We start from the raw sequence: 27,161 nt of genomic DNA on the forward strand, positions 1-27,161 counted from the left end.
TTCAGCTCTCACTTCAAATGTCACCTCCTCAGGGAAACTTTCCTAGATTTCTTAGAGTAGATCAACTCTTGCTGTAGTTCCTTCTGAGCACCCTGGAGCTCTCCTTTATAGCACTGATCACCACTGTAACTACACATGTCTGAGTCTCTTCCCTAGCAGAATATGGACCCTGGGAGGCACGGATGGCATCTGTTTTGCCCTCCAGGGCCTGGTATAGATTAGAAGCTCCTAAATATTTGTAGGGGATAGAGGAGGCTACAAAGTTTCACCACTACCTCTCAAAGGGTGGTCCCTAGAGACCTCCAGGGTGATTACCTAGCTAGGAATGGTGCAGCTGAGATCTGGACTGCGAATGCCCCCAAGAAAAGATGATGCTCCCTTCAGCTCGGGGGATCCCAGGGCCTAAGCCAGGACCTGGCACACAGGGTGGTGAAGGGTTTGGAGTTAGAACTGGGTTTGAAGCCTGGCTCTTCCACTTACAAATTCATATGTTGCAGCCCTAAGCCCCAGGACCTCAGAATGTGACTATATTTGGAGACAGGAACTTTAAAGAGGCAATTAAGTTAAAATGAAGCTGTTAGTATGGGACCTAATCCAATCTGACTGGTGTCCTTGTGACAAGAGGAAATTTGGACACAGAGACACTGGGGCCCAAAGGAAGGACCAATAGAGGGCATGGGAGAAGGGGGTCATCTGCAGACCAGAACCAACCAACCCTACAGACCCCCGATCTTGGATTTCTAGCCTCCAGAACTGTGGGAAAATAACTTTCGGCTGTTTAAGCCCTTGCTCAGGGGGTCAGTGGGACTCAGGGTCTCTCCAGCTGACGAATGCACTTGCCGCCTCTGCTCGTGATTTCTGACCTCTGGCTCTTCTCCCTTCTTCCCTCTCCTCTTGCTGCCTGTCCTCCCCCTCCCTTTCTGCATGTATATTTTCCATCCCACCCTTGACTCAGATGAGAAAAATGGGAGACAGGCAGATTCACATCATTGGCGACCCAAACCTGATGCTCTCAACTCTGCCGAACCATGATCCTGCCCTGTGTTCCAGGGAACCTCCCAGAGCTGGTGCCAAACCCACGGATGGGGTCAGCCGGGGTCCCAGTGAAGCCCAAGGAAAGCAGTCCCAGAAGGAAAATAAACAGGTCCTCTGCCCCACTTGAAGGGTCACACCAGAACACACAGGACAGCTCTGGAAGGTACCGTGCTGGGACACTGCCTGGGAAAGATTTGTGCCTATGCCGTGGGAACTCCTGTAAGACAGGCACAGACAGGCCAGGTGAACAGGCTGCTGGCAGGATGACTCACACCTTCCAGGGGCCTCTGTCCTTGACTGCCCTCGAATTAGCATCCCTCAGTTAAGACTTCCCGACTAGTGGAAAGTTCAATTTGGTGGAATAAGTACTGTGATGAGAGAGGTACAGGGGCACGAAACTCAGGCTTGGGGGTCAGAGAGGGCTTCTGGGGAGGGGGAGTGACAAGTAGGAGGAGATCTGAGGATGAACAGGGCTGGCCATGCAAAAGGAGGAAAGAGTGTGCCAGTCAGAAGACAAAGCATTCCCAAAGGCCTAGAGGAGAGAAAAAGCACAGCAAACTGAAAGAAGTTCATTGAGGGCATTGGGTAGGTAGTGGCGTGTCAGAAAACAAGCCAACCAGGAAGGAAATCCTCTGCAGTTCAGGGGCTTCCTGAGGAGTAAACTTCCCCAAGGTCACCTCTCTCACCCTCTGTGTGCCCCTGCATTCACCAGGATGCAGGGGAAGTGGTCGCTCACGACTCAGTGAGCTCCGTCTTCACAGCCTCTGTCATTCCTTGCTGCCGGTGGCCTTGAAAACAGCATTGCTGAGAATCTGCTTACCTGGGAGAGGATGCAATTTGGTGCCGGGGGAACTGGCCGGCTGGGAGGAGGCCTCCTGGATGACTCTTTCCTCTCTACTTGGGACCCGGCCCCTGGGGAGCTCCTAGCAGCCCTGCTGAGGTGCATTGGCAATGGTGCAGGTGGGGATCCACCATGAAGATAGTCTGGAGGGGGCCGAGGAGGAGGTTGGGAGGGCTTCCGTGGGGTTTCAGGGGTGTTGGTCACCTGTATGCATAAGACAAGGAATGTCTGAGAAACAGGAGCCCTCAAGATACTGAAAAAACTCAAGGAAGGGTGTCCCTGTGTGTCTCACTGAGAAGACCAGAGACCAAAGGAAGGACATGCTGACCTGCCAAATCTCCAGGTTCCCAGAGGTCAGGTACAATCTTTAAAGTCATTAGGGGATGTCGGAACCAACTGAATCTCTCTCAAGCCAAGTTTGGCTTTTTTACCAATCCCACAGGCCCACAGAGCCTTAGGAAAATCCAGCAGGGTACTGAAGGATAAAGGAAAAGCGGCAAAATTCAATGGTGCAGAGCCCTTACCTTTCGCTTGCCCTGGGGAGTCTGCAACTTAAACGTTGGGTTAGCATGGCCAGTTCCACTGTTCTGAGACACCCTGAAGGGACAACTGGTAACAAGGAATGGGGGAGAAGGAAAAGGGGAAATGTTCATCAAGGGTCACTGCCTGAGTTCCCTCTGGCCCAGAATAGTCCAGCAAGCAGCTAAATCTCCCCAAGTCTTCTCTGGAGAAGTGAAGACTCCCTACATATGGAGACACTGTGTGGCCAGTGGAGAACTCTCATGTAAAGAGTTGCCCCTTACAAAACAGAGTTTTCCTCATCACCTTCTCTTTACCCTTTTAAGAACTTGCTCCCTCAAGGAGACACAAGGATGTCACCAGCCATCAACCAATTCCCTTCAGGCATAGATCCAGAAAGACTTGGGATTTTAAATCCTTCCATGAAAAGTATAATTTAATAGGGGACTCAAAAACTACACATCCCCAGGATCCAAAAGAATGAATCACTGGGAGGAAAAGAAAGCCTTTGTCTTGAGTCGATATCCAGCACCCCCCCCCCCTCCCGCCGGGACTGACTTAGGTTAGTCCACCTGTATTGCCTCAGTTTCCTGCTCTTTAAAATGGAAATCAAATCAATTAAAAAAAAGATGGCAAACAGACTTCATTTTACATTTCAACTTGAATTGGTTAGGGGCAGTCTGATGAAAAGGATTCTGAAGTGACAACCAGTAGAGAATACTTAGAGTAAGATCAATTAGTAATGTTTGCCACATTGGCGAAGCAAGGCAGAAGGGAAGATGGCGGCATGTACTGCTCATTTGCCTTCCCTGATTTAGACCCACTATCACCAGTTGTTTTTACCCGGTTCTGCTTACAGAAAGCTTTATGGTCCATCAATGGACCCAAGTCCTTCATGGCACCCCATCATACCTGAACTGTTGCCTCAACTTGGAAGGGAGGGCTAGAGGCTTGAGCTGGCCCAGTTTGTTGTTCTGTTTACAGTAGTGGTACATCAGCATAAGGAATGCCAGCACAAATACGGCCGTGAACACTCCGGCTATCACAGGACCAGCACCTTCCAGAAAGAGAACCCAAATTAGAAATTTAGAAGCTATTTGGGCTGCAGCAGTGGAATTCAAACACTGTATTCCTGATTCTTCTTCAGATATTTTATTTGCACTTAATTTGTATTATTTATTTTAACTTAAGAAGTATAATAAACACACACACATTATGTACCCCTAGGAAACCGCTAATATTAGCTTAAACAGCCAGGTCAACTTGCTTTGTGCAGACCTCATAGTGAAGCTTCTCCAGACACTTCTGTTTAATTTAAAAGTTCCTTTTGAGGCAAGGAGTTCAAGTTCTATTATTATTTACCACTAGCTTTTAGCCTGAATCATGGTTTTTCTGGACACAAAGCAACCAACCCCAGATGCTGAGAGGCTGAGACCAACCTAGGACTAAAAGTCTCATGAATAATCCACAATTTCATATTTGGTTTCATCAAAGCTGCCTCAATTGTCACAAATTACAAATTTAAATGTACAATGTACATTTAAATGTACAATTTAAATGTACAGACACACTACTTTTGTCTGTTTTATAAACTAGAGTTTCTTCTCTAAGAGATTTTGTTCACACAAAAGTACTTTGGTATTAAAAAAAAAAAAAAAAAAAGCTTGAAAACCAAAGGGCTAGAATCTCTGTGGTTTACACTAAAAACTGTAGTACATTTTTCTGGTTGTCTGTTTCTCCATCTGAAGCTTATTCATCCAGGGAATCTGAACCATTATAATGTGCCCCAGGTTCATGATTGTTTTTATGTGGCTGAGAAGGACAGGTTGTCACTCCACTATCCAAAACTAGATGAGATCATTCAATAACCTCTGATCTGTCTCAATCTCTCTTTCAACCAAGCAGTGTTGCTCTCCTCAGTAGAAATGATAGAGAAAGAGCAACTGACATGAGCCCCTGACATGAGAGACAGCAGGCTGCCAGCCTCAGCCACTCTCCCACTTGGCTCTTCTTTTGTGTTCCTTCGTCTACAAAATCAGGATAATGGAGCTGACTCATTCTTTCTCTACAACAGGCCACCCACCCAACCTCACAAAAATGGGCAGAGGCTCTGAGCAGGCCAGGCACTCACTCTCAGGGGGCATGGGCCCACTGTCGATGCTGCCCCCCTGGCCGGGGGTGTTGCAGAAGGGTGGGGCCCAGCCTCGGAAGCAGTGGCAGTTCTGGTTGTTGTTGCAAACCTGAAGCGAGGGAAGGGCACAGGTGTCAGCACCCTGGAGAGGTCCAGCCTCCCCTAGGGCCTGCCCCCCACCCCCGCCCCGCCCCAGTGGACATCAGTGCAGGGGAACCCAGGAATCCCCCGGGGCACACGCACCCCATGGCCATTGCACTTCTTCCCACAGCCTTCCGTTTCAAAGAAGGAGGTGTTCCTGCACTGCCCCTCGAAGCAAATCTGTATTGAGGAGGAAACCAAACTGTCAGTGCCACAGAAGGGACACTGGTTAGCAATCAGGAGATGGGGGTTTTACACTTAGGACATATGGGACTCGAAAATGCAACTCACTTTAGGTTATTACACTGAAAAATTGAAAATGACCTAAAAACCAAGGACAGGATGATAGTTAACTAAATTCTGCTATTAGTTTTATGATGAGGGAGAAAATAATAAACATTATATTAAGACATTATATTTAATATAACAAATAGATGTTATTACATTCTATATTAATATGTTGGTTATATGTTAATTACTTAAGTGTATATTAATATGCATTAATTTTAATATTGTCCTTAAAAATAATGATGGTGACAGCAGTCTACTCTGTGCTATACCAAATAAATGCTTCACGTGTTTTTTCTAATTTCCTTCTCAGTTAACTCTGAGATAGGTGCCTTTATCTTCCCAAGGCTCCTGGATTAGAGTCAAGTCCATTTCTTAAGTCATATAATAATTCATGATGAGGACAAAAGTGATAACAGCTAGCCCTTCTAAGTGGTTTACAGGGATTATCTCATTTAATCCTTACAACAGTTCTCTGGGGTGGGTCATGCTATTACTGACATGTCTTATAATGGAAGCCATGGAGACACAGAGAGGCTGGGAAGCTGGGATTTGAGCCCAGGCACCTTTCCTCCAGAGCTCACATCTCTCAGTCACTCCCCTCTCCCTTGAGTGAGACTGGGACTCACATGGTTGTAGCCACACTTGGTCCCGGTCATCACCAGGCCCGGGTCCAGCATGTCCCCCTCCTCCTCAGGACCACGGTAGACATGGGTGCCCCGGCATCGGATCTGCCTCCCGTTCAAGATGATGGTGGTGTCAATGGGCACTGCATTGGACTCCAGGGGCCGGGCCTCAGAACTCTGACACTGGATCTTCCCACACTTGGCATCTCTGAGCCCAAGAGAGAGGGGGAGGGAAGGAGGTAGAATCAGAGGAGGGGAAGAACTGGGGGACAGAAGAGCTTCAATCTTTCATTGCTCAGGAGAGCAGGTATGGATAGGGGAGGGGCCGAGGAGCAATGAGTGTGCCCTAGGGACCCAGCAGGAGAGATCGCATGTGAACTTAGACTAAGGATAGAAAATTAGATCCTTGTCCCCAAGCAGATCTGTGCCAGAGAGCTGGCCTTGGGAAGTCCTCTTTACTGCAAGGACAACTGCCTTACCTGAGCAACCTGCCCCTTATGCTCCACCCACCCCCCTGCATCCAGGAGCTACAGCCAGAAGCCTGGTGTCATTCCCACTCCCCATTCTCCCTCACTCCTGCATTCAAGTAATTCCCAAGCCCTGTCAATCCTCCCTCATATTTATTTACCCCAAATCACACCTCCATCCTTTTGTCACCTGGACAGCAAGAAACTGATCTCCCTGCTTTCAGCCTTGCCTCCACTGGTGTCTAATTTCCAAACTCCTCTCAAGCTAAAGTCCACAAATTCCCCTAGTCATGCATTCAAGGCTTTTCATGATCTGGTCTCCCTGCTCAACTGTCCAGGTTTGCTTCTCAGTAGCTCCCTCTCCACTGTACCCCAACATTGTACTTGAACTATAACAAACTGTTATCAGCTGCTTTTCACACCAGTTTTCCTCTACTCATCTATCTACTCTCCCTCGTACCAGCACAAATCCTTATCTTGTTCAACTGGATAATTTCTCCAGATCTCAGCTTAAGCACAGTTTCCCTTGGGACACCACCTTGACCTACTAAGACCAGATTGGGTGGCTCTCTCCACATTCCATTATCATACAGTATCATTTATTAAAAGTTCCATGTACTCAGCATAGTATCTGGTACACAGCAAACCTTCAACAGATGGATGGATGGATGGATGGAGGATTGGGTGGATAGTTGGTTGAAGGAAGGAAGGAAGGAAGGAAGGAAGGAAGGAAGGAAGGAAGGAAATGAATGACAGGGTATTCAGATGAGGGTATTATTAGCATTCCACAGGAATGACCCAAGAGAGCTGATTCCCTGCTCAACTGTAAGAAGGACCCAAAAGGAAGTCTGACCAGCTTTCTAGGAAGCACTGCCATTGATACCCTCCCTTTGACTTCCTTAGGCTGAATGGTATATCATCCAAGAACAGGCCTGGAACAGCTGTCTGACTCTGACAATTTACTTAAAGACCCAAGTGGCTGAGGTGGACAGGAGTGAGGACAGAACAGAAACTGCTCTGTCACTCCTCATCTTATGGGGTCAGCCCTATGGTCATCACCTCATGTTGCACTTCTTGTGTTCCCCATTCATGTCCTTCCCGCAGTTTCCAAAGGTGTCCCCTGCCACATTCACCTTCTCAAAGCAGAGATCGGGAGCGGGCCGGGCTCCTGGGTGGGCAAGAAACATTTATCAGCACACTAGCCAACTTTAGGAGAAGTCAGAAGCCCCTTAAGGTAAAAAGCTAGCCCTTGGTAAAATCATGAAGTTAAGAACATTTTTTGGGGGGGAGGGAATGTTGAGCTTTTTCTTCCTGTATCCCCATCAGATTATTCCACCCCCAACTTCTCATCAAGACCTACTCATAGAAAAGGATGTTATATCAATTCTTTATACCTTACTGAGATTGTATACCTGTGGGCGGTTTGTGTGCTAAACCTACTGACTAATTAAAAAGCCCTGTTCCATTTTAGATTTTAAAATAGGTAATATACGCACAAAATTATAAAGAAATAAAGCATGTCTTGATATTTCTAACTAGCCATTCCAGCTCCTACTTCCCCACAACCTGGAGAAGCCATCACAATTAACAATGTATCTTCTATCTTGTATCTATCTTGTGTATCTTCCAGAGATATCTATCTAATTAAAAATGGCAGCAATGTTTTTTTCACTTAACCTATTGTACGAAATGGGTTTATTCAGTACATACAGAGTTGCCTCTTTCTTTCATTCAGCTGCATAGGGTTCCACTACAGGGATGTACCAGACTTAATTGGTCCCTACTGGAGGATATATAGGTTGCTATTGCTATTACTAACAATGTTGCAGTGAATATCCTTATAAACTTATCTTCACATACATGTGCAAATAGAAGTGTAGGATATACTCTTAAGTAGCAGAATAGATTGGTCCGGTTGTATGGTACATAATAATTATTAAATTAATTTAAATAATTAAATAATTATGTTAATTTTTCAGTCTTTGTCAATCTGATATATGAAAAATCTCATTTCATAGTAGTTATAATCTGCTTAATATGAGTGAGGTTAAATATCTTTTCATAGCTAAGGGTCATTTGCATTTCCTTTTCTGTCTCCATGATCTGCGCATTCTTCTGTTGGTTTGTTCTTACGCATTTACCCACTATGAGAATTTAAAGCATCAAGGAACTAGGAAGAACACTGTCCACTGTCTCTCTCTGAAAGCCTACCCTGAGTCAAGGGGAAATAAAAAGGGAGTATCTAGAGATGCGATTTTGAAACCAAGGATCTAAGCTATGCTGAGGGCATGAAGGGGGAGGCTGGCTTGGAAGTGGTGAGGCAGGAGGAGGGACATTCTCTGTAGGAGAGTCCTTACCAGGCCCCCACAACTGCTGGCACTGCTCCTGGTAGGTGAGGCACATGCCATTGTAGCAGTAGGCCTGGCCGCCCTCACAGGGAGTGCCGTCCATCTGGTAGAAGTTGGTGGGGCATTGGGGAGACTTGCCCGTGCAGAATTCTGGGAGATCACACTGCCGTGCCTGTTCACGGCACAGGGTCCCAGGGGCCAGCAGCTGGACCGAGGAAGGAGAGGGGAAAAAACAGTCAATTTCCCACAGGCCCTCAACCCTACAGCAAAGGATTCGTGAGCATCACTTTTGTGGAACACAATTCCCCATTTCCATTATTCCAGAGACCGTTATTTTGCATGACCTCGTTAGCTCAAATCATCATCATCAGCCTTACAATATGAATAACGACTCAGAGTTTTCATGGTGTTTTCACAAATGCTAGCTCATTTTCTCTTCTAAGTTTTAAGAAGTAGATAAGAAAAAAAAAAGAAGTAGATAAGAATAATATATATGCGACAATTTACAGTTTACTAAGTAAACTGCTTTACTAATAACAGCTACTTTTTTTTTTTTTAATTTTTTTTTCAACGTTTTTTATTTATTTTTGGGACAGAGAGAGACAGAGCATGAACGGGGGAGGGGCAGAGAGAGAGGGAGACACAGAATCGGAAACAGGCTCCAGGCTCCGAGCCATCAGCCCAGAGCCCGACGCGGGGCTCGAACTCATGGACCGCGAGATCGTAACCTGGCTGAAGTCGGACGCTTAACCGACTGCGCCACCCAGGCGCCCCATAACAGCTACTTTTATGGAGCTCCCATGTAAGTGCCCAGTACAAATATTCCCTCATTTACTTTTCATGAGAGTCCTAGGTAATATGATATAATTATCCCTATTTTACAGATGATGAAACCTGAGGCAGATGAGGTTAAGCAATGTATCAAAAGTCTCATGGGTAGTAAGTGGCTGAAGAGCCAGGCCCACTAATATATACACACAAATGTGTGTCCACACATGCACATACATACACTAAGCTAGTATTCACAACATCTCTGAGTTTACAAAGCACTTTAGCAATAATATATCCCCATTATGGAGCCAAGCACTGGGCTAAGTTACACATACTTATCCTATGTGATCCTCACAATATCCATGAGGCAGAAGCTGCTATTTGCCTCTTTCTGAAGATAAAATAACCCAATCAATAGCACACCTTGGGCAAATGGTAAAGACTAAGTTTCCAGCTTCCCTTTGAATTTTTCAGCTTCCCTTCCACTGGGTGGTCAGATAATGTGCCTAGACTCAGATGGTTAGTAGGCTGCCACCAAATTGCATTACCAGAGCTTGGACTGAAGGTCTCAGACTCTAAGCCTCATCTTTCTGCACACGCTTCTCTCCAGAGAATCCTTTCTGAGACTCAAACTGAATGGGCACTGTCCATACATACTTATTCTTCAAGCCAACGTCCAAGACTCAAAGGGCCCCGCCCAGCACAACCTCCATGGGGAGACACCAGGTCTACTCTAGAGTCAAACCTAATGGTGAGTTTCCCCAGGCCTGCAAGGAAAGGTGCATCTGAGAATAATGCCCTCCCTACTTCCAGGCGACCCCACACAGGGGAGAGAGAAGGCAGAGAATGGGCCCAGCTGAGCAGCTTGGCAAAAGCATGGAGCCTCAGCTGCAAGGGTCGGCACTGGCCGTGTGTGGAGGAGGAAGACGCAGGACAAATCTCTACCACCAAGGAGCAGGATGGAGATGGAGAGGACCCACCTGGAGCCAGCCTGCCTAGATTCAAATACCAGCTCCTTAATCAGCAGTGGGACCTGGGGCAGCTACTTAACCTCTCTGGGCTAGGACAGAGTAAATGGGGATAATAACTTTCTCATGGGATTGTTAGAATGAATGCATTCAAATAGAGCACTTGAACAGCATCTAGCACATAATGAGCACTTAGCAACTGGTAAGTGGAAACATTAAGTCCACAATTCCTAGCCAAAACTTTGGGGCCAGATGGGCTCAGACTCCTCAGATTTCAGAAAGCAGACATAACACATATGTACATACACATGTAAGTATATGTATATACGTGCCTTCATTACATATGTATATTACATAACCTCCAGCAGGGCCTGGGGTTATACTTTATAACCAAACACATTAATATTTCTGCGACATTATAAATATTCACTTTAAGTGTGTCTTTTTTCTTAAGTTTACTTATTTTGAGAGAGAGAGGCAGAGAGAGAGGGAGATAGACAATCCCAAGCAGGCTCCACATTGCCAGTGCAGAGCTTGAGCCAGGGCTTGATCTCACTGAGAGATCATGACCTGAGCTGAAATCAAGGGTCAGACACTTAACCAACTGAGCCACGCAGGCACCCCCTGGACACTTATTTTTTGAAGAAAAATCTCCCATCTTCCAGGTGGTACAGCCCTCTGAGCTGATTTGAACCCAGTGAGGCATGGCATAGGAAATGGTAAACTTGGACCAAGTGGCATCCCAGCTCCATGTTTCTGAAACTTTGATGCCATCACTTCCCCACCATGGAGGCTGAATTCTGGCCACCAGCTCCCAGCAGAGCACTGGGCTGTCCGGTCAGAACCCCGGGCAGGGGGCAGTGGGGAGGACCTCCTACCTTACACTGGTGACAGCAGGCACCGTGGGCACACTCCGCGCCTTCTCTCAGGGTGCAATTAGAGGCATTGCAGCAAGGGTTGTTACATTCCTAAGGAGGCAAAGGGGAGTGGCCATGAGCCTCGGGGACAGCAGGGCAGGGAAACAGGGGTCAGGGTGGGGTGAGGCCTCTCACCCACCTCCCACATTTCCTCACCCCTCCCCCATATGCCCCTGGGGCCCAAGCTCCCCAGAAAGTCTTTACCAATAATTTCACTTTATAAGTTTATCATGAAGGCAATGTATACTGATCACAGAAAATACACAAATGCATAATCATCAATAACATCACAACTCAGACACAACTACATTTTGAGTGTGAATATTTACCCAGGCCTTTTCCCTTTCACATATATAGATACATACTTATTTTGCAAAATCCTAGTATCCATACTGCTTTTTAACGTAATACAATATGTACATTTCTTCCTGAAATCCTATAATCTTCAAAAACATGATTTGTAGCATAAACTTATACTACATAGGAATACTGAGATTTTTCTCATCCCCAATAGAACAGTCAGAGACCCTGTCTTCTATTGCTGCCCCCTGTGTCCCCACACATTCCCAGGGGCTTTAATCCCATTTAAAAAATGGCCATCAAAAGCAAGGGCATGCGGGAACAACTTCCGAACACAGTTTATGTCAGTCCTGGGGCCTGCTTCCTCAGACTTCTCTCACTATCTGCAGCTCTTCCTCAACCCGCACTGGCCCAGACCTTTCTGGGAAAGAAGATCTCCAGGGGTTCCATGTTCTCCTCTCTTCCTTCTTGCCTTATGGGTCCTGATTTGCTGATGTATAGCATGAGACTTAAAAAGATGATGAGACACCCCAATGACTCTAAGTGTCCTTATCCCACTCCTACTATGTTCATAGGCCTATTCTAAACCATTTCTTGACAATGTGCCAGGCTCCATATGCACAGGTCCATCACAGCCTTGTGAGGCAGGATTGCTCCCAATTCATAGAGGGGGAAATGCAGCTCAGACAGGTCCTATGGCTGGTCAAGGCACACACCCGGCAAGTGCTGAAGCTGAATTCAAGCCATGTCTGCCTGGGGTTTGTCCCATGCTTATGAACCATATCATAACCATAATGGTCCAGGTGTAGCATGTTGGAGGCATGCATCCCATGCCTGACTACAAGGCCCATCTGCTTGTTTCCCTAGGAGAAGGAATAAGGACACTTTCCTTCCATTAATCTCCTACCATCCTGGGCCCCAGGCAGACTGTGCTTCTCCCGCTTCAGGGCATGCTTCCTCCTCTAGCTGAAATGTGCCTTCTCTCCTTGTCCTCCTTAGTAACTCCAGAAGTCACACTCCTACCTGAGTAGAGCAGCTCCTCTCATACTGCAAGTGCTCACAGCACAATGGCATTGGCCCTCCTAAGCCCTTAGCACGTATTGTACTCATACACTTTCGCAATTATTTGGTCAGTGTGTGTTTCCTCCAATAGACGATGTGTTCCACAAGGACAGGAACCACATCTATTTTTGCTATCCATCCTATCCCTAGCACCCAACATAGTATCCCACGCTCAGTAAATATTTGCTGAATAAGCAGCTGCTCTGAACATAAGCCAAGTGGCTGAGCACACTCATGGACTGTTCCTCAACCCCACTAGACCCTCCATGATGATGGAGAGGGGCAACTCCCTCCTTTCTGATGGGTCTGGACTGATCTCTTTGAACTATGGTGGTGAAAGTGGCAGAGCCTTTAACTAATTCTTGATTTATTATGAAAGTTACGTGCTGACGTTAAGAACAAAAATCAAACCATAGAGAAGGCTATAAAATCAGTCTTACACACACCCTCAGTCTCCCCTCCACACTTTACTGTTTTGCATATGTTAACGTACATATTTCATCCTTCAAAAAATAGACATGAAAGTATCCAGTTCTGCTTTTTGCAGAACAACACACATCTGCCAAAAATGATAGAGCTATGCTGCATGCCCTCGACTCATCTGGAAGATCAGAAGGAAGGAACGAGCCCATACACAAACAGTTCTGTTCCTTCTTCCTCCTAGAAGCCCTTTCCAGACCTAACGGTACTTCCTACATCTCCTTTCAATTACCTCTTCTTCAGGATACACAGTACATAATGAGAATTTAGCAAGTGCAAGCTTGTTATTTTAAGCAACCTCAAAGCCCAGGTTCAAGTTCATATATCCAGCTATGTGGTCTCCAGAAGAAATTCCGTGCAGCTGGAGGACCAAGGAGGCCATCTGTAACTCTACTGGGGAGATTATGGGTTTTGGTTAGACCACACTCTCACAGGAAGAACTCCACCCTGACTTGGACACCAACAGTGCCAACCTCAAACTGAGAGAGTCTACATAAATGGTCCCTATTGAAAGCTTACTTTCCACATCTTATTTGTGATAGGGTCTTTGATAGCCATGTGTATGTGGGAGATGCCTATGACTAAGAAGTGTTCAGTTGCATTCTCTTTGACTTTAAGATTTAAAACCAATGAACATTCTTCCCTTCCCACTAGCACTATGAAGACACCTTACCTCTTCCTCCCCACAGTCACATTCTTCCCCATCTTCCAGGTACCCATTCCCACACCTCCGGCCTCCATACAGCGTCCTGGTGTCTGGCATATTGGAGAGACACATCCCACCGCCTGACTGTAGATACCTGTCCAGCTCCTTCCTGTTGCATCTATTGAACACTCTTGGAAAGGGGTGCCTGGCAGAGAATAAGGGTGGAGTTAGTTGGGAATCTGGGCATCAAGCAGCCAGAACAGTGTTAATCCTGCTGCCCATAAGGCTGATTCCACCTAGACTCAGACCCCTATAGTCTCCTACATGCATTCTGTTCCCTCAGAACATCACTGATACATTATCTTACAATTTTTTCTAAGCATTAAGAAATATTAACCACCCCATAATGTTCTTTTTTTTCCCCCTCACTGTGCATGGAGGAGGTATTTGAGAATCAGAAGCAGCGATTTCTGCCCTTTGTAGGAAGGGGTTGAAATAAATAAAGGGCTATGAATGTGTTACAATAGGTCTGAGCCTTAGAGCTGAATAAAATACTAGCCAACTCAAATTTTTCCTAAAGCTGATATTAACCGGAGATTTTCTTGGGACAAAAGACCAAACCAAAAAAGGCCAAGATCATGGGTTAGATTTCTTCATTAGGTCAGTGATCTGATGACCTCTATTCTAAGGATGCAGGGCAACACTCCAAACTCAACCAGCCAATCCACAAATGGATAGTTTTTACCACAAGATCATGAAAGGTTCTGAGTCCTGCTATTGGAAAAAAAGAATCAGAAGTCATATATTCTCTAGTGGCAGGTCAGTACCGCAATGTGAGTCTAAAGGAAGAGTTATCTAATTCTCCAAACCAATTAAAAGCTTGGGGCGCCTGGGTGGCTCAGTCAGTTAGGCGTCCGACTTTGGCTCAGGTCATGATCTCACGGTCTGTGAGTTCGAGCCCCGCGTCAGGCTCTGTGCTGACAGCTCGGAGCCTGGAGCCTGCTTTGGATTCTGTGTCTCCCTCTCTCTCTGACCCTCGCCTGTTCATGCTCTGCCTCTCTCTGTCTCAAAATAAATAAAAACATTAAAAAAAAAAAAAAAAAAAGTTAAACAGTGGAGGGTCCCCTTCAGTTGTCAGCTGTGTCACAAGGAATTTGTTGCCAACAGTTTTTAAACTACTTTAGTAGTTTTTAAACTACTTTAGTAGTATATTTGCATATAGTTTAAAAATGAATTAGAGTCATAATTAATATAACTCTCAACCATATGACTACAAATATGCTTTTTAGATTGAGAAAGGGATAAACTTAACCATGAGCTCTTAGGGATTTGAGCATGACCCATGGAGTTGTATCCTGCATGTCAACATCATCCTTTGTATGTCACAGCTAAGAAGTGACGGACAAACACTGGCAATGAAACTCCAAGAAAACTGCATTTCCTCTTGGAGACACTGGAACACCGTTCTCTAAGAAGCACAAGCAGGCTCTAATGGTTTGGGGTACAGAGAGCACAAACTCCCATCATGATGCCTTCCAAAGAGTGACTCAGGTCTTAGAAGAACCCAGTGCTCTCCACCGTATGAGCCCAGATACTAAATATTAAGAGTTGTGACTAAGAGTTGTGGCTGCTACCAGAATTCTCTCTCAAAGGCTTGGGTTAAAAAAATCCTTCACTGTAAAATACAGGGAGACAGAGCTGGCTTGTTCTTCTTCCTCATGGTACATGCAGTCTGTAAATTCCCTGAGGAGTCATTATGTGGGCATGGATGCTCCCCTTCCTTTCTCTTGTTGTGGAGGCTACCTCAGAACTTTCAGTCACCACTGCCCAAATTCCCTTGGGACAGAGGGACTTAAGTTTTGGGGCTGTTCAAAATGGGTCCTCTTCAAAAATTCATGAAGTGAAAAAGACACATGTGGTCGAGCCAATTTTACAGCTAAAGACCCTAAGACAGAAATGAAGTCTGTCTAGGGTTTCACCAGCACCAAATCGCCTGCTACAGACCTAGTGCTCCTCGCACACATTTACTTTCCTGGTTCTCTTCCAAGGTCTTTGTTGTCAACCGCACTTCTCTCCAAGGCCCCCACAAGAGGTATAACAGAGGCTCTTAGGGCCAACTGGGAGGAACACTTGTGTTGTACCATCCTCACACGCTCTTGCTCTCCTCACCTTGCTGCTTGACTCACCCAGTGGCAGCTGCCATGATGCACCCGCCATCAGCTGCGCTGGCCGAGCAGCAATCCGCAGAATCATGGCTCATGCCGAAGTTGTGGCCCATCTCGTGGGCCATGGTGGCAGCCACGCCAATGGCATTCTCAGAGTGGTCCTGCCCAAGGGGAGAGTTCAGGTCAAGAAGACAGCTCTCCTTACTCCCTATTCCTGTCTTTTCTTAGCCGGGCCTCAAAGCTCTCCACTGATGCCACGATCAGCACATACAAGCTTGGTTATGAAAGCCTGTGCTTTTAACTGTCATGCTACATCTGTGTATAAATACAGGATGGATAAAGGGGTGGACAAACAGATGGGTGGACAAACTCCCCACAGGTTAGAAATGAATATTCAAAACAGTCCCACAAAGCCAGAGGGAATTTCAAAAGAAGGCAGTAATTTCCTAACCAGGACTTTGAGACAAGCTCTTGTTTCATAATGACAGGCATAAAAACACAAGACCTAGGATAAATAATATTTATCTCCATTATCTTACTATTCTCCAGCCCCTGGTTTGGAACACATGAGGGATCTAGTGACATCACCGGATGTAACATAATCACTTACAGTTTTTTCTTGAGTTTGAAAATTGGGGATAAAGTATAATAAACGAAAATTCAGGGGCACAAGGGTGGCTCAGTTGGTTAAACATCTGACCCTTGATTTCACCTGAGGTTATGATCTCAGGGTTGTGAGATCAAGTCTCATGCAGGCTCTGCTGACAGTGTGGAGCCTGCTTGGGGTTCTCTCTCTCCCTCTGTTCCCTTCCACCACTCACACCCCACTCTCACTCTAATAAAAAATTGACTAAAAAAAATAAGTAAATGAAAATTCATCCTTGGGTACCTCCATCTCTTAGAACTTAATGACTTCATTTTAAACAATTGCCTTACTAGGGGCACCTAGGTGGCTCAGTCACTTAAGCGTCCGACTTTGGCTCAGGTCATGATCTCACAGTTCATGAGTTTGATTCCCGTGTCAGGCTCTATGCTGACAGCTCGGAGCCTGGAGCCTGCTTCGGATTCTGTGTGTCTCTCTCTCCCCCTCCCCTGCTCATAGTTTGTCTCTCTCTTTCTCTCAAAAATAAAACATTTTAAAAAAATTTTAAGTAACTTCCCTACTTGATCAACTGTTTTTCCTGAAATAATAAATATAAATTTTTTTTCACAAGATGACCTCCTATCCTATGAGGCAGTTTTCTGCCTTCTGCAGCATCAATATATTGGCTGATCAACTCACCATGTTGACTCCTCCAGACTGGTACACGGAGCACATGGCCATGAGGGGGGCAAGCCCAATGGTGGTGCCGTGGAAGGACATACCCCTGGACGAGGGAACAAGAGAAGGCCATTCAGATGGGAGTTGAGAGGGCTGTTCCACTGTGCCCAGGAGCAGGTGGCCATCACGGTTGTTCCTTGGCCCTGCTGACATCTCCAGATCACTCCCAAGGAGAGAGATCCTGGTATTCTAAGCCAACTGGACAACTTCCAGGTCACCACACCTCTTGCTTCCTCTCACCTATTCTCTTACTGTTCCAGAGAAGTGGAAAGAGCAAAAGGTCCCTTTTTCCCACAAATATGCCCATTCCCTGGAAGGAAATGGGCAGGTCTTGTAAAGCTGCATCCCATTCCTGCTGCAGAGGAAAAGGTCAGAGGGAGGGGTTGAGGGAAGAGTGGCACAGGTTCTGATGCTGAAGTGACTCATGACCACTTCCGCCAGCTGCCAGGGTCCTGTGCCATATCCCCGGCTCTGTGGTATGCATATGGGGGTAGGGTGGGGGGATTGGGCAGCAGCTGTGGGGGCTGATGCTTCATTTCCACATCACTTCGAGCCAAGGAAACAGATGTGTCCCATCAGGAGCCTCACAAAGTGCAGCTGGGTGCAAAGATGAGCTGTTTCTGCCTTTGTTTTGCAATTTGTGATCCTAATCTTCCAACAGCCAGCTACATTCCCCCAGTTCAATACATCCCTCTCTCAGCTGTATCCATCCAGGGCAGGGGAGAAGGGATGAATAAAACACTGGTATTCTCATGCATGCTATAAATATGTAATTTATTTAAAGGTCTACAGAGAAATTCATTATGTGGTACTTTCACATTGTCATGTTTGTCTTCTCATCTAGACCATGATATCTTTGAGAGCCAAGATGGCCTTATTTATTTTGGGGTCACCAGAACTTAGCATAGAATCTGACACATAGGGTGTACTTAATAACTGTCTGCTGTATTGAAGCCAAATTCTTCTTCAGAGAAACAATCTGCAAAAGAATACATAAAATAGGGGTGCCTGGGTGGCTCAGTTGGTTGAGCATCCCACTCTTGGTCTTGGCTCAGGTCATGATCCCATGGTTTGTGGGATCAAGCCCCAACTTGGACTTTGAGCTGACAGCATGAAGCCTGCTTGGGATTCTCTCCCTCTCTCTACCCCTCCCGCCACTCTCTCTCTCAAAATAAATACACATTAAACAAAATTAAAGAGGGGTGCCTCGGTGGCTCAGTCAGTTGAGCACCCCATTTCAGCTCAGGTCATGACCTCACTGTTTGTGAGTTCAAGCCCCACATTGGGCTCTCTGCTGTCAGAGCAAAGCCTGCTTTGAATCCTCTGTCTCCCTCTCTCTCTCCCTCTTTCTGTCTCTCTCTTACAATAAATAAATAAACTTAAAAAATTAAAAATAAAGATTATAAGAAAAGAATACATAAAATACATGCAAATTTATATGAAGCCCCACAGGTTATTTTATAAACTTAGACATAGCTCTAAGGAAGTCCTACTGGATTCAAGATCTTTCCCAAAGCAGGACATCAGGCTTCCAAAATTCAGGCAAAACCCAAAAACTTCCTAGGTGAATGTATCATTGTGAATAATCAGAGTCCAGATTTTTGGTAGTTATTTCTCCATTTCTTTTTAAGAGTGAACAAATGTTTAAATGATTGTTGATTCAGAGAGATTTTTTAGGGAACGAAAGGAAAATAGTTTTATTATGTATGTGCCTTTTGTTATAATGGTGTCAGAATACCTTTGGATGCCAACACTAAAAATACCGTATAATCACCCCCAGGGGGACATCAGGTATCACCACGACCCCTGTACAGTGTCTATTCTTTCGGGGATTGAAGATATTCTGACACAACTCCCCCACCCCACCCCAATGTCTCCCTCCCACCAATCGCACAGCTCCTGCACTGTCTGCCACTTGCATGAGTTCAGGCTGTCAGCCCTGGGCCACTGGGAACAAAGTGTAGGACGACCTAAGGAAGGCTCCCTCCTGCTACTGCTTTGGGAGATTAGTATGCATACTAAAACAAAGCACCAAGAAGACCACAGTGAGCCCCTTAGAAAATCTGTTTGAGAGCAGCCAATGAGAGTCAGTCACCTCCCAAATACACACCCAATCGGTTCTGATGTTCAACTGAATATGTGTAAATCTAATTTTTTTCATCTAGATTGTAAACACTTCTTGGGGTTGTTATGCCTCTCAGGGTTTTAATATTTTGCTGGGTGTGCTGGGGGCAGAGCACAGGTCTGAGAAATAAGTAATTATTTGGACCAGAGACGCAAAATGGCCAGTACTCCCAGTACTCAGCACTGGGGGGAGGGGGAGGGCAGACAGCATACACACACACACACACACACACACACACACACACACACACCCCGCAGGCAGGGGGGTGCAGCCAGGGCTGAGGCAACCTATATGGAAAAGGGCTACTCACGTGATTAACTGTGCATTGTCGTGGTTCTTCTGGGCGAGCAGCTTGCGCCTCCAACTGAGAAATGACCAGAGAGTAGAGTAGGGGTTCTCCGAAACTTCACACATATTCCCATGAGTCCATACTTCCAAGCCCACAAGGGCAATCCGGATGTTCAAGGATCGGTAAAACTGAAAACACACACAGAAAAGCCACAGCCTCCTCCGTCAGCACCACCTGAGATTTATAAGCCCCTTCCTAGCCTAAGCACTCAGATACCAGATTCCTCTTCTGCACATTCCTCTAAGGACAGGGAGGCAACAGGTGTGGCTATTCACATTTTTTCAGGAGGGATTAGTGAGATCCCGAGCACAATGCGCAACATTCTGGTGGCAGAGCTGGGGTGACTTAGCTTAGAGACAGGACAGGACACAGACTTGCTTTCAAACATGTACAGGGCTTTCACGCACAGATAGGATCAGCGCTGTTTCACTCAGTCCTACAGTGGGGCTCATCCAGTAGGTAAAACACGTAAGACCCCTTTCATTTTAAAATAGGAAAAAAGCTTTTAAATGAAGTTAGTCACGAGTAAGCTCAGAGCTAAGCTCTGCCATTGTCTGTAAATAAGCACCTATGGTCCAGCTGCCTGGGAGTCATCTCCCCCAATTCCTTACATGGTACTTACCTGTTTTATATGTGTCTAGAAAGTTCTCTCATACTAAATTCCTCTTGTATGCAGAGGTATAATTTAAATACCATCAAATCCACCCATTTGGGGGTATACAGCTCAATATTTTTAGTTTATTTACCAAGAAGTAAAGTGATCACCATAATCCAATTTGAGAGTATTTTCATCATACCAATAAGGCCCCTCATGCCTATTTATAGTAATTTCCCATTTTCACCCTCAGAACCAAACAATCACAAACCTATTTTCTGTCTCTATAGATCTACCTTTTCTAGACATTTCCTATAAACAGAATTACAGAATATGTGGTCTTTTGTGTCTGCGGCTTCTTTCGCTTAGCATGTTTTTGAGATTCATCCATCTCATGGCCTGTATCAGTTTATCATTCTTTTAAATTGCTAAATAGTATTTCGCTGTATGGATATGCCAAATTGTATATGGATTATTGTGTGATGTCTCCCACTCCTTTTGGAAGTGAATGGGTATAAATGATATACAAGTAGAGAGAGAACGCTTATTCTCAAAAGTTTCCTTTCCCATCACTGGAGGTGTTCAGGCTTTGTCAACAATACCACAAACAGGTTGCCAGCATTGGTCCACAAAAGTCCAGATAACCTTCAGAGTTCTGACCAACCCAAAGAGCCTGAGAGTCTATAAATGAGACCTGACTCTCAGGATCCTTCAGATTAGAGCTACACCTTACCTTTGTGACACAGTGTCTTTCATCTCACGTACGTAAACAGGAAGAGGGTTTTCTTTAAAGCTAAGCACTACTGGAAGGCGTATGTTCAAGGGATTCTTTGGCCTACCCTAGAGATCACTTGAGGCAGTAACTTTGAAAAAAATAAAAACAATGCATGTAAACCCGGATCACATGAACAGAAGATACTATCTTAATCCAAAACCCGTGGGGGCTGCAGCAACTAAAAACAATCCTAACACCAATGTTTATCAAGCACATTCTATGTACCAAGCACAGAAGCTTAGAAAAAGTCAGTAACTTGCCCAAAGTCTCAGAGGGAGGACGGTGGAGCCAGGATTAAGGCCCAGGTTATCAGATCAGGTCTCAGAGTCACTCAAGATCCTCACTGGTTAAGTGCTGGCATATTAACACATCCAGAGAATCATCTTGCCCCCTGCCGGAAGTTGTGCTGTAAGATGGGCTCCAGATTCAGTGAAATATCAGTAGATTTCAAAGGAAATTTTGATTTTCCAGTTTTGTGCCAGGTTGATCATTACAGAAAACAAAGGGTTTGGATTCCAATTTGAACTTGCTTCGTGAGGGAGCTTTTAAGGACTTAAACTTGGCTTTTTCACAGTTAAGGAAAAAACATTTTGGACTGGGTTCATGATTCAGCAAATTAGTGTGATTCATTCCAGTTTTAGTTCAACAACAGTTCAGTTCAAGTAGCTGGGTCAGCAAGCCTCAGAGAAGTAGGTTTGCCTTCCCTCACCCCAGTTGGAGTGACTAAAGTCAGCTGCTGAGGAGAAAACCAAGAGTGCTCAACGGAAGGGACCAGCTAGCAAGGCTAGGGGCTTTGAGTAAGGGCTGGGGCTTGGTGTCCCCTCTCTTCCACTTTTCATCTGCAACCCTGGTTCTACCACCCAGACCAGCTGGAGTCCATGAAGGGGAGACCCAGCCAGGCCTCCCACCTGCTGAGTCTCCAGAACAATAGATGTCATGTGAGTGACAGCAGGATCTGCCTCCTTGGTATCCCCCCCAGGAAACAAGCTTTTCTTGTTTTCCCAGATGTTGAGTGTTTGGGATGTAGAATCACTTGAATGTTATTGTTGAGTGAATTAAGAGCTAGAAAGAGGACTGAACTGTGTCCCTGGAGTCCTTCCTTCCAGGAAATGCTGATGTTTGACTTTCACCTGTCACTGACCAGTGTTTTTGGAGCCATCTAGGCCAAAACAAAAACACAGACCCCAGACCCTCTCACCTGATGACTTCAGAACACTAGCAAATTTGCTTGAAAATCCATAAAAAAAATTTAAGTTATCTTCTTTATCTATTAGTGGGCAAAAAAATAGTAATAATAATTTCCCCTGTAGACTTGGGATCCATGAATCCCTAACAGGCTCAGAATTAAGCTTCAGAAGTGCTATGAGTGCCCTGAAACCATACAATAAATGTTTTCAGATTCTCGAGAGACCTGTGACCTCAAACATATTAAAATCTACTTTTAAAAACTATTTACTACTAGCCTATCAAGAGGTTTATCTTTTCCACTGCAGTTTGCAGTTTCACATAAAGTATTTCCAAGTCCCCGACCAGACTGCTCTAGGAAAATTCAAGAATTTGGGTATTTCCTAAGGACATGTTTAAAAGGGCCTGATCAAGGAAAGTTAACCATTCACAAAGACTTTCTAAGAGACAAATAATTTTAGAATCATTTTACAGATGGAGACTATACAGCTTGCCCAAAACAACCCACTCAACTTTTAAGGCCCTGTACTTTTCCCATGCTGACCTACCTCAATTCTCCCCTAAGTCAGAAAATTTCTGGGCTTTATACCTGGAAGGAACCTCAGAGAACCTTAAAGCAGTCTTTTTTTTTTTTTTTTTTTTTTGAACCTTAAAGCATTCTTAAACTAGGTTACCCAGCAACCATTGCAGGGGTGAGGGGAAGAATCGAGAGGACATCACTTCAGATCCTCACCCTTGCTTTGGTTTAGAGCAGTCTGTTTTCGTCTGACTTTTATATTAGACATCGTCCTAAGATTTCATTTAAAAGAAGGATTCCACCAGAAAAACAAAAATAATTGCAGGCCATTGGTTTAAGCCACACCCTCTACTTTGCAAATTAAAAACATAACAAAACAAAACTGCAAACCAAAGAAGGTAAGTTACCTGGCTAAGGTCACATAGTTGAGGGCTTTGTCATGACCACCCTGAGCCTCTATACCATTGCTATTGCCTCTCAGAAACTGGCTGGGTGACCAATCCACGAGGCAGCTCAGGGGCCGTGTGATCTCCTACCCTGCAGCACCTCTAAGGTGCTGGCACCTTTCCCACAAAGTACACACCTGGTCTCACCTTATCAACGTAATTGGCGATCTCCATGAGCTTGTGTTTGGTGGCATCCTGGTCTCGGTGATTCTTCTGAAACTAAATGGAATAAGCAGAGCTAGGTGAGACCCCAGGACCCCTTCCTGTGCCCCATTTCTTGTCTTTCAATTAGCTTTTATTTTCTCCAGTCTTCTATGAGCAGTTATTTTTATATGACTTCCTCCTCCCTGCCCCTACATACAGTTTCAGCTCAGGGATGGTAGAACCTGGGTCACATTCATCTTGGTATCCCCAACTATCAGTTCAGTGCCAGGCACACAGTAGGCATGTAATAGTTGTGTAGTGAACTGAATTATCTTCCTCCAGCCCTTGAAATCAAATCTGTTCTTCTGTCCTCCAAATTACCAGGTCTCCTGCAAACTCTCATTGGGGCTTAGAAGTGGGACCAATCTGATCCTTGCTTTGGTCATCACCCCAACATGAAGCCACCATCACAGGGATCTCATGAGGGCTCCCTACATGTGATCAATCAACACTGATCAAATAGCTGCTGAATGTCTTTGATGACAAGGCATTGTGTTTGGGATGAGGTAGGACACAGTGTGTGAGATCCTGGTACTGGTCTAGAGGACCTTAAATTAAAACAGAAAGAGAGCCAGAAATAACAACAATGGCAGATTCTGTATTTAAGGAGTACACAATTAAAATGGGTACATAAATACTGCATGAGGCCACATGAACGACACACATGGGTGCTGGCAACCAGGACTATAAGCCCTTGGAAAACAGGTTTCATCTGGCATGCCACTCAGACTGATGGCAGTGCCTTTCTACAAAAATTCTGAGACTGCATGGGGTTCAGTAGGAAAGAGTGCTGTGCTCGATTATAAATGTCTGCCATGGGTACCAGGAGGGAGACATTTCAGTGTGTAGCCTCGCATTTATCATTCCTGCCTGAATGGGATAGATCTCTTTCAGCTGCAATGATGAAGGAAAGCTTCACAGTGTAAAGATAAAATTTGCTACAATTGCAACCTAAATTTGCAAATTATGGGCATGTCCTGTACACTGCTATTGTTGTATAAAAACCTATGTGATTTATCTTATATACACACTTATATACGTTACTTAAATTCCAACCCTTCACATCCTTCCTCCACCCCATCCTGCAAAAATATCCAAGCAAAAAACACAAAGAACAGCCAGATAAAACACTCTGGGGTATTTCTTGGCACGGGCGTGTGTCCCAGCCATGATACAGGGGAGAAACCCACCATTTCTTATTCTCCCACTGCTTTTGGACTTTCCTGGGCTTCCTTAGGACTGTTACTCATCAGAACAGTCAATCATCTCACCTCACCGTTGCCTTCTACAGAGATAAATTTAATGCAAAGCCCCATGACTTGGACCTATGACTTGTGAATCCTGAAGTTTCTCTTTATGGAGTCTTCCCATTTCTAAATTGGTCTTCCTGCAGAGAAAGTGTTGTAGCATTTACCGAATATTTATTTGAACATCAGATTTCATTGTTTTTCACATATATTAATATTCAAATATATTAATCCTATCTTCAAACAGCTGCCTGATGTTACCACGGTAGTTTAAGTAATGTACCATGTTGTCTAAAAGTCTCAAGCAGGAATAGCAAACTTTTTGCAAATGGCCAGATTGTAAATATTTGAGGCTTTGCAGACACACTGTGTCATCTCAACTACTCCACTGTGCCACTGCAGTTCAAAAGCAGCCATGGACAATACACACAGCAGGGAGCATTTGCTCCAGTAGAACTCTATTTACAAAAATATGTGGTGGGCTGGTTTTGGCAATAGGCTATAATTTGCGGACCCCTGATCTAAAGAAAGAAATATCTCAATACTTTCTAGGGTGACACAGGAAGTAAAACAGGATCATCGCTTGGCCTTTCCCAACTACCCCACATTCTGACCAGAATATGAAAGCACTTTGCATGCCTGTTTTTACAACTATCCTGCATCATCTTGCAACATCCTATCTTGCACTTTCCCTGCCTAGATTTCCCATTTCACTTGAGGACTGAATAAACAGAGAACCACCCCAGGCCCTCCCACCTAGGCCCAGGGAGTGAGCAGCTGCCTGGTCATTTTTACTGCAACAACTCTCTCTCTCTCTGCGGCTCTGCTCCCTGCACTGAGTTCAGAGCCCAGAGAAGGAGCCTGGCCTGTCTCAGCATCAGGTTGTAAATCACAGATAAGGCAGCCCTGCCCTGCCTTGTCTTCCCAACCTCTCAGATTAATTAATTGTCAGGGATACATTTCTGCCTGCAGAGGGTGAGAGATCACTTGAAAAGGGAGTCAGGAAGGAGTGGTGTGGGGAGGCGGGGGGTTTGTGAGGCTGTGAACCCAGCCTGGCTGATTACGTCCCACTCCAGTGAATCATTCAAAGCCCAGGACGCTGAGAAATGAGCATATTCCCGATCCACAGGCTGCACGAATCACCGCCTATCATCAATGCCTATGAGGCTGGTGCTGGAGGCTCTCTACTCTGGAACAGGAAGATGGCTCTAGACCACACCCCAGTCCTAGATGCACCTTGGGAGCCACTTTTCCTCTTGGGGGTTTGCTGTGACCCTGAAGGTCAAGAGACTAAAGGTGCCCACCCAATACCTACCCCACCCCCACTTCTTCAGCTTCCAGAGTTTCGCACCTAGTAGGTTTTAGAACCCTGAAGCAAGATTCCACTGTGGCGAGTGCAGGGCCAGAGGGGAGGATCACCCCACCTTTACATTAGAGCAGCAGGGTACCAGGAGCTTTCATCTGAACAAAAGATTCTGTGGCTAAAAAAAAAAAAGTTTCAAGACCACTGTATTAGATGATCTCAGATCATCTAATAAAAGCTTAAATGGAAAAATGTCCTGGAGTCAGAGGAACTCAGCTCTTTTCCAGCAGCCCTCTCACTATAAGGCAGTCCTGCTGGGCAGGGGCCAGCATCTGTTACCTCTCCCCATGACGGCGGAGCCTCGGTTTTTAAATCAGCTTTAGATTTTTCTCCCCACACTGCTCTCCTACCCTACACATACACCAGTCTTTGGAAAGGAAAACAAAAAGAAAAGAAAAAAAAAAAAAAAAAAAAAAGGAAAGGCTGCTGGAGAAACCAATACTGACATCAGTTACAAAGCTAAATTCTTCTCAAAGCAGAACATGATGTCCCCTTGGCCTGGAATGCCCTTCACCTCCACTTGTCTGCCCCATTAACAACTCCTTGTCCTTTAAGGCAGTGCAAGGCCACCTGCTCCTGCCACTAATACTCTTGAAGGTGGCTCTTCAGGCCCGAAGCCTAGTGTTCTTCCCATAACCTGCACTGCTCCACAATCTGTGCTCTGGGATTATGGACTAGGTAAAGCCACCTTGGGATGAGTTCTTTCCGGGGAGCTGGTAACTGTACCATCTGGATGGGGAATGAGACAGACAGAGCTCTGGGGGATCCCCAGGCAAGGCGGCAGTGTTAGAACATGGGGAGTACTCAGCTTGTCGTGCCTTTCCATACCCAGATGTGCTTAGTTGTGGGTGAGTCACTACATGAACTGAGAACTGGGGGTGAAATATGACGAATTTAGGCAAATATGGGTTCTAAAACCTGAAAACCACTCTTCAGGTGTCAGCTTCAACATCACCACGTGGGAGCTTACCCCAATTCCCACACCATGGGGCACTTCTCATTATCTTGGCTCTGATCCACTATAAAGACCGATCCTGGCAGTTACCACACTTGAAACTATAGAGTTCTTGTGCTCCTACCATAAACTCTGATGTCAGGGGCAGGTCTGTCTTAATCTCCTGGGGCCAAGCACTGTGCTTGACATATAAGAGAAAATCATGATATCGCTGATGAACAAATGAAATGAAAGAGTGAGAGAGACAAGTGTTCACCAAATCTTAGAAGCCAAGGCTCATGAAAACCTGGCATGATTTGAGAAATATAGAATTAGGCAGACAGCTTTTCCTTAGGTCAGTAGTTCTCAAACTTGCCTGTGTACAGAGTCACCCA

General features: G+C 45.4%; 1 protein-coding gene across 1 annotated transcript in view; it reads right to left on the reverse strand.

Moving 5' to 3' along the window:
• Positions 1-27,161, reverse strand: part of ADAM19 (ADAM metallopeptidase domain 19) — an 81,401-nt gene that overhangs the window by 5,202 nt on the left and 49,038 nt on the right. The window contains exons 8-21 of the mRNA XM_019464542.2: positions 23,166-23,237; positions 19,462-19,628; positions 16,988-17,072; positions 15,727-15,866; positions 13,568-13,745; positions 11,014-11,103; positions 8,406-8,601; positions 7,108-7,216; positions 5,585-5,789; positions 4,770-4,847; positions 4,527-4,635; positions 3,308-3,452; positions 2,401-2,485; positions 1,856-2,080 (exon numbers count right to left, since the gene is read on the reverse strand). Of these exons, the coding sequence (XP_019320087.1) occupies positions 1,856-2,080; positions 2,401-2,485; positions 3,308-3,452; positions 4,527-4,635; positions 4,770-4,847; positions 5,585-5,789; positions 7,108-7,216; positions 8,406-8,601; positions 11,014-11,103; positions 13,568-13,745; positions 15,727-15,866; positions 16,988-17,072; positions 19,462-19,628; positions 23,166-23,237 (1,884 nt within the window). The remainder of the gene's footprint in view (positions 1-1,855; positions 2,081-2,400; positions 2,486-3,307; positions 3,453-4,526; positions 4,636-4,769; positions 4,848-5,584; positions 5,790-7,107; positions 7,217-8,405; positions 8,602-11,013; positions 11,104-13,567; positions 13,746-15,726; positions 15,867-16,987; positions 17,073-19,461; positions 19,629-23,165; positions 23,238-27,161) is intronic.

Source organism: Panthera pardus, unplaced genomic scaffold (genome assembly GCF_024362965.1).
Source record: "Panthera pardus isolate Hobbes unplaced genomic scaffold, ASM2436296v1 HiC_scaffold_2, whole genome shotgun sequence".
Classification (NCBI taxonomy): Eukaryota; Metazoa; Chordata; class Mammalia; order Carnivora; family Felidae; genus Panthera; species Panthera pardus.